The sequence below is a fragment of the Hibiscus syriacus genome, unplaced genomic scaffold (genome assembly GCF_006381635.1).
Source record: "Hibiscus syriacus cultivar Baekdansim isolate YM2019G1 unplaced genomic scaffold, ASM638163v2 tig00110694_pilon, whole genome shotgun sequence".
In the NCBI taxonomy this organism is placed as follows: Eukaryota; Viridiplantae; Streptophyta; class Magnoliopsida; order Malvales; family Malvaceae; genus Hibiscus; species Hibiscus syriacus.
This window is the reverse complement of record NW_024062828.1, coordinates 2,244,692-2,252,669: the sequence shown is the minus strand read 5'-3', so window position 1 is coordinate 2,252,669 and position 7,978 is coordinate 2,244,692. Positions and strand designations below refer to the sequence as shown.

At 37.2% G+C, this 7,978-nt stretch overlaps 1 protein-coding gene across 1 annotated transcript; it reads right to left on the bottom strand.

Annotated features, from left to right (window-relative positions):
• Positions 1–3,660: 3,660 nt before the first annotated feature.
• LOC120138530 (cytokinin dehydrogenase 6-like) lies at positions 3,661–5,660 on the bottom strand. The gene is made up of 5 exons (XM_039153984.1): positions 5,084–5,660; positions 4,871–4,998; positions 4,512–4,772; positions 4,171–4,433; positions 3,661–4,092 (listed from the first exon to the last, which is right to left on the bottom strand). The coding sequence occupies exons 1-5, from the start codon at positions 5,658–5,660 to the stop codon at positions 3,768–3,770; spliced, it is 1,554 nt and encodes a 517-aa protein (XP_039009915.1). The 3' UTR covers positions 3,661–3,767.
• Between the last annotated feature and the right edge of the window lie 2,318 nt (positions 5,661–7,978).

The window sequence follows — 7,978 nt, the reverse complement described above, 5'->3', positions numbered from 1 at the left end:
GAATGCCTCGGTGTCGCCAACTGTAGTCCTGACGTAAGTAGTAGATCTACAGTACATATCACGAATCGTCCGGATATAAGCAGTTGGTATCCGTCTCGTTTCCAAAGTCTTCCATATCGTATCGCGAGGAACGCTATCATAGGCCTTCTCAAGGTCAATGAACGCCATGTGGAGATCTCTAGACTTTTCCCTATATTTCTCCATAAGCCGTCGAAGTAGATGAATCGCCTCCGTGGTAGACCTGTTTGGCATAAAGCCAAATTGGTTTTCCGAAACCCTAGTGACTTGTCTCAACCTAGCCTCTATCACCCTTTCCATAGCTTCATGGTATGGCTGAGTAGTTTAATACCTCTGTAGTTACCACAACGTTGGGGATCTCTTTATTTTATAAATTGGTATCACCGTAGACTCTCTCCACTCCTCTGGCATCTTGGCAGTCTCTAAATAATATTAAAGATGTTGGTCAACCACTTAACTCCCTCATCTCCTAAGGCTAACCACACAGTGATAGGAATTTGATCAGGACCGACAGCTTTCTCCCTTCCCATCTTTCTAAGAGCCATTTTGACTTCCTCAAACCCAATCCTACTTGTAGGGCAGTCATTGGCCGTAGTATGATGGTCGGCTGACCCAACAACGATATTATCTCTACATGGAGAGGCACCGTCATTAAATAAGCCAAAGAAGTAACTACCCCAAACCCTCTTAATATCCTGTTCTTTCGTTAAAAGAACACCATTGTTGTCCTTAATAAACCTAATGTTACCTAGATCTTTTTTCCTAGTCTCCCTAGATTTTGAAAGTCTGAATATGCCATTTTGTCCTTCCTTAGTGTCTAATCTCTTGTACATTTCCTCATATGCCTTATCCTTTGCTTTAGCTACCGTTTTCTTGGCTTCCCGCTTTGCCTCCTGGTATCTTTGTTTAGCTCCCGACCTTTCTTCGTCGTCATTGCATTGAAGAAACTCCTTGAAGCAAGTTTGTTTTGTCTTCACCTTAGTTTGGACTTCGTCGTTCCACCACCACGATTCTTTATGTTCCTTGGCCTTCCCCGTCGACAACCCAAGGGTTTTTTTGCCCACCTCTCTGATGGAATTTGCCATATTTTTCCATAACATATCTGCGTTATTTGAGTTTGTAGTTTCAAAACCTGTATTAGACAAAAGCTTACTCCTAAAGTCATCAGTTGTCGCTCCATGTAAGTTCTTCCAGAGGATCCTAGGTTTACCCAGTTTAGCCCTCCTATGCGTGCTCCGCCCGTTGGGTACGCGGAACACCAAACCAACAATTTGTGTTGTGATGTACATGCCTCTTCAGGGAACACCTTACAGTCAATGCAAGCCCATCGTTCCCGATTTCTAACCAAGATGTAGTCGATTTGGGTACAATGTCCCCCACTGTGAAACGTAATCAAGTTCACATCTCTTTTATTAAATAAGGAGTTAGTGATCACTAAGTCGTGAGCAGTAGCAAAATCAAGCAACGTACGCCCCTCATCATTCCTGTTACCATAACCGAAACCTCCATGAACACCGTTATACCCGTCGATTGCACTACCTATATGGCCGTTGAAGTCTCCCCTATGAAAACTCTTTGGTCCTCCGGGCTCCTAAGTACAATATCTAACTGATCCCAGAAGCAACGTTTCTCCCCCTCCCCTAGGCCAACGTGTGGAGCGTACACTGAAAGGACATTAACCACTTCCGCTTCTATAATAACCTTAATCATCATGATCCTATCCCGGTATCTACAAACTTCAACAACATTTTCCTTGAGACTAGAGGATACCAAGATACCCACCCCATTTCTAGCGTTATCTACTCCTGAATACCACAACTTGTACCCATTACACTCTCTGGCGCGAGCCCCTTTCCACCTAGTCTCCTGAATACATGCAAAATCTATTTTCCTATTACTAAGTACGTCGGTCAGCTCCAGCAGCCTAGCATTTAATGTGCCTACATTTAACGAACAAACTCTAAGTCTAGTCTCATTGACACCACTCCGTTGAGCCCTCCCCCTATACGCCCTATGGGATCTAAAAGAATGACATGACCTCACGTAATCATCTATAATCGAAGCTATGTGGGACTATGAAAAGAATATCCAAAGAAGAAACCTTTCTGAAAATCCTCAGACCCGAAATGCAACACCCAAAAAGCAAAAACAGTTTATAAATATTTATAACAGATATACTCAATTTGAAATATAAATAATGATATAAGATACTAGAGGTATAGGACAATGAAAAAACAATGATCTAGTAACTCCTACCCAGAGCAATATAGCAAATATAGATCCAGTAGTGCCTTATAATGATTTTTAATTTAATATCAAGTAATATAAATATGATTATAATAGTGTAGTAAGTGATAATTCCAAAAATAAAAATACTAAACAATCACATAGATACACCTACTATTAATACAGAATCAAAACTAGTCGTAAAAGTAGCATAATACGTTTAAATATCTGGCCAACTACTATATGTACCTGACCGGCAAGTAAGAAGTAGTTGCTATTTTTTGGCGGGATTATTTTCCGACGAAGGTTCTGCTGTGGAACTTTAATGGGGTAGCCGGAGTCACCTGTAGAGATCACCGGTGGAATATGGTTGCGGTAACGTTCACCTGCAAAAAGCAAAAGTAACTCCAACGAATATCGGGAGAGAGAGAAGGTTCCACACTTTCCTTTCTGGATCTCCAGCTTCCGAGAAACGAAAATCAGGTGAGTGAAAGAGTAGATCTGAGGATTTGCGGAGCTAAAAGCAAAGGAAGAAAGCAAAAGGATAAGCGTAGGTGGGAAGCGAAAGTAGATCTGGATTCAACAATGCAATGTTATTAAATAAAAGCCTGTAATAACAATTATAGTGTTAATGAATAACATATAAACAATATTACTAAAATTATATCAAAATTTTTTATATTTTATCATAAAAATGTTCATTTTACATAATTTAAAAAGAAAAAAAATACATAACTATAATTAAAAATTCTATATCTTACAGTTCACCACCAAAATGAATGGCGTGGTGGATCTAAAGCATTTCCATCTTCGTCATTGTCTTGGTAATGATTTCTTCTTATTCCATGTGAAGAAGACATCACATTATGTATTATAAGATGCATCATTGGTAGGAAACATGTTGTACGATAAATGATGACAAAAAAATTTATAACTTGGATTTTGTTCAAGGTAAGGTGGATAACATGAATTTAGTTGGAAAGAATGAGAACCATGAGATGATTCACTAATCGTGATTGAATATCCCATTATTGTTGATCTTTTCCATTATTGTTGCATCTGAGTTCCAGAGAAGAAAGGCCAAGTAATTGATCATTTTCTATCCCCCTGTGGGGCACTGGTTTTTATCCAGTGCCAGCTACAGTACTAGTCAATTATTAATATAAGAAACTGATGAGGCGTAGGCTTATATACAAGGAGGCTGTGAAAACTGAGGTCCCAAGTTTTTAAATAATTGAATTTTTCATATATTTCGGAGTAGTCTAAATGTATTATGATTTGTTAGTTTGTTGCTTCAGTTAATCATTCACTGATACAGAGATGTAAAGATTGGTTATGATTGTGATTTAAAAAAAATCATATGATTTATTTGACATTTTAGTTGCAAACTGTATAATTCAACTACCCTAAACTCAGTAACAGTATGAGTTTGCAGCATTTCAATTCTGAATCATTTGCCTGCCAAAAGCTTTTCCCTACTTTTCTTCCCCCTTTTAGCTAAAAGTATTTATATAGCATAGATGTTATAATGAGAAAGCTGTAGCTTTTTGAAATATTCCTTGGCCAGGAGCAAGTATACCCAAAGGGTCGTAAGTGGATTTTCTTTGGACAAAAGCTTCCCATTGTGTGTCAAAATGGGATCTCCATTCTCCTTTTGTAGAATAGTGGGGTAAATATTGTTTTGCCCCAAAACCACCTATATCACATGAATCTAGAATTCTTCTGTTTTGACTTAGTATGTGCTCTATGCCATCACTTCCCTTTGAAGATGGCACTGCAGATGTAAGGAATGCCACTAAATAGAAAACATCTTCTTCTGGTAACACAGCTGAAGTTCTATTGTCCCACCTGCGATTAATATTAGCAGTCATGAATATTTACAAGTGAATTATATTTTTTTTTAGTTTTTTGTTTTGAGTTTCTTACTTTGATTTGTTCAGTGGATAGATGAGGATGGGGCCATTGCTTGTATTTGTCAAGATATTGCCAAAGACTTGTTGAGAAAAACTTTGGATTCTACTTCTTGGGATGAGGAGATTGAGCCATGGATGTGGAACTTCCCACAAGCCTTTCGACCGGAGTTTGATCTCGGAAATGTGAACCCTGTCTAAAAACTCAATGTATGGAACTTCTGATTGAAAAAGTGTTGATGGAATGTGGTTTAACTGAGATAATGAACTCACAACTTCCTGCAAATATAGTAAAAGCAAATGTTTTAGTTATGCATACATAGTAAAAACATAGCTTATTAAGTCCAATTGGCTCACCTGATTTACTACATCCATTTTTTCAGGGTTGAAGTACTTTGCTAATTCTAGACAGAAGAGAGTTCTTCCATCTGACTTGAATTGGCTAGCTTGCACTGGATCCTTTGGGTTGAAGAATGATCTCCAGTTATTTAACAGACCAGTTCTGTTTATAATAACAAATCCTTCAATATAATCATATGTGCTTTTTACAGATATTAACCTCTCTTGATCCCTGGAAAATGTGGAAAAATCTTCATACAGCACTCTAATCCATTTCACCTGTTGAGGACGAAAAACAATAGTCATAACAAGTATACTCCCAAGTTTTCAACTAAAGTATGATATATTATATTATTCAAATTGTCTTCCATTTTTACCATTTTAGGTGCTGGTTCCAGCAATATCCGTGCCCGTGTTATGATGCCGAACTGACCGAGTCCTCCGAGAACGCCGTAGAACAGATCACTGTTCTGCTTCTCCGAGCAATTCACCACTTCTCCTTTCCCTGAATTCAGGCACAGTCCACCATCTTACAACATGGAGCATTACATCCAAACTCTCAGATTGAATGAAGACAAATTTGAACAAACCTGTAACGACTTCCAGTTGGTGAACGTTACTGATCTGCGGTCCGTGCCGAAACGCCTGTCCACTGATCCCAGCATTGGAAAGAGTACCGCCGACAGTTAAATGGAGGTAATCCGTCCATGATTTCGGTGCCAACCCATGTTTCAGGGTTTCACGCAGTATATTTATCCACAGCTCACCACCTGAGACATCCACATAAGGGAAGTTCCCGGTGTGAACCTTCATTCTAGGGCTTCGGAGTGATTCCATGTTGATCACAACTCCTTGGCGGGCTTGTGCTTGGCCATGGAGTGAGTGGCCATGCCCTCTAGCTGCAACCGTGAGTCGTGAACCAGAACCCATATTCCATATATGCTTCACTGTGGTGGCAATATCAGAAGCTGACTCGGAGTGTAGAACAGCCAAAGGAAGGAAACTGTATCGATTGCCAAAATCTTTTGCTGCAAAATGAACTTTTTTGAAATCGAAATGACCAGCAATGGGAAGTGTTTTCAGTGAAGGAATGCTGGGAACACAGAGGTTAATTTTAAGGGCTATGTAGATGAGGAACAAGATGATGGAGCTTCTTAAAAAACGCATGATTTGTTGTAGGTAATAGAAGATGGAGTTGAGGGGAGAATTTAAAGGGAGAAGATTTGGGTGCCTCAGTCAAACTATATCTTCAGTTGTTTAGACTCAGAAACCGTGTGAAGACTTCCTTCTCTTATAGGGTTTCTTTTGTTTATAGAAGAAGCCATCGCACATAACATAAGCCAAGTTGATGAGAGAAAGTCACAAGAAAGATAAAAAAAATCTATCAACTTTTCTGTACAGTTGCAACCACAAAACCCCACCTTTTACACCCGACGCACACAAGTCCGTGTCCTGTTACCATATACAATATTTCCGAGTTTAAGCATCTGCGTCAATAAATTATGTATACGTTATCAATAATAAAATATATTTCAAACATATATTATCATGTAATCATTCCATTATGGAAAGTTGAATGCTTAAGGGTCTACCTCTTATAAGGAAGTAATCATGGATAGATCGAGAGGTTAAAGATCTCACTCACTCCCATAAATGATGTGATGAATGGTGGTTCTCCTTGAATCCGTCAGTGTCGGAATGAAAGTAGACATGGCGTGATTTGGAAGAGCAGGCAGTTGATTCATTTGACAGAGATAGCACGGATACTGGGACACGTGATATCCGAAAGCTTTTACGATCACTTGAAGTTCTAGGATTGGACTGCTCGACTGGCTTTGGAATGCTCTATATGTTTTGCTTGATGAGTACAAGTCTCTGAATACTGTCTGTCACACAATTGAATGTTTACCTTTCTCTAAGTCTGATACTTCCTCCTCCAATAATATATGTTTTATATCGACTATACACATAGTTTTAGGAAATATATTTGATCAAAATAAATAATAAAATTATCCTTAAAAGTTGATCAGTAAATTTATTTTGATTAGTACAAAAGAGTGAGACACACAAAGGTATTGTTGTTTGTTGACTTTTCTAATAGAATATGAATGAAACAATTTTAAAACCAAAACCGGGACGGAAGGAGTATTATGTTATTCAAATGTATGTGTGATTTAATCTTATGATTTTGTTTTCCATACCTAGGGTGAAATGTAAGGGATATCTTGTGTCCTTCTATACCCTCATGAGATGTAAAAGTTGATTGAGTTTTTTTTTTCATTAAGAGATTTAAGTTCACGTGGAAATTGAATTAACACCCTAATATTTAGGGTAAACTACATGTTTAGTAAATAAACTATTAGTTTTGGTCCATTTTAGTATTTAACCTTTTATTTTTTTCAAAACCATACCTAACGTTTAGTTTTTGTTTCATTTTAGTACCCCGTAGTTAAAAACTTAAAGGACGGGCTGACATGACATAGCTCCAATGGACGGGCGTCCCATATGAACGGTGGACCACGAGAGAATGATGAACCAACCAATATAGTCCAGTTTCAGGCCCATTGGACGGTGGACTATGGAGATCGGAGGATGAAGAAATCGAAGAGTTAATCGTTGATTTAGGGAGATTGAGGCATTTTTCGGTGAAACGGAGATCGAAATTGCGTTTAGGGGGTCGAAAAGGTGCAGGCTGGAAAGTTTGGGCTTCACAGGCTGACGGATGCGACGACCATCGATTGTAGACGTGACGGCCGACGAGCTCGTCCGTTAATTTTTTAACGACGTGGTACTAAAATGAAATAAAAACTAAACGTTAAGTATGATTTTGAAAAAAATAAAAATTTAAGTACTAAAACGGATAGTTTAGGTACTATATACATAATTTATCCTAAAATTTATAAGACATTTACATTCTTCTAATATTAATATTTATATGATATAGGACATAGGACATAAATATATTAAACTGAATTTCGTCATACTTACGATGTTGCATGGTGAGAAAATATATCATATAAAATATATATTTGTTTAAAAATGTATTCAACAATGATTAATTTCTTTAATAGTATGAGATGATTATAAGATAATATTTGTTCACAATCTTTTTTATCCGTTGACAATGCATACATCCTCTACAAACACAAATACTAAAATTCAACATTGACTTTTAATAACCAAAATTAATTAATGAATTCTAATAATCACTTTTAAACATGAACATAATCGAAAAATTATATCATGATGTGTAACATTCTTTAAATCTAACATTAACAACTCTCTTTGTTTCGAAATCAACCTTGTTACATTACTTCATTGTTACATGATGTCTTTTTCTGGTGTTTGAACCCGATACTTCAAGGATTAACAATAAATTTTTTACCACCGAGGTCACTAAGATTCGAAATCATATAATTATTGTTTAAAAATATTTTATGAAAATTTTCAAATCATATTATTAAAAAGCATATAGGAGAAATAAA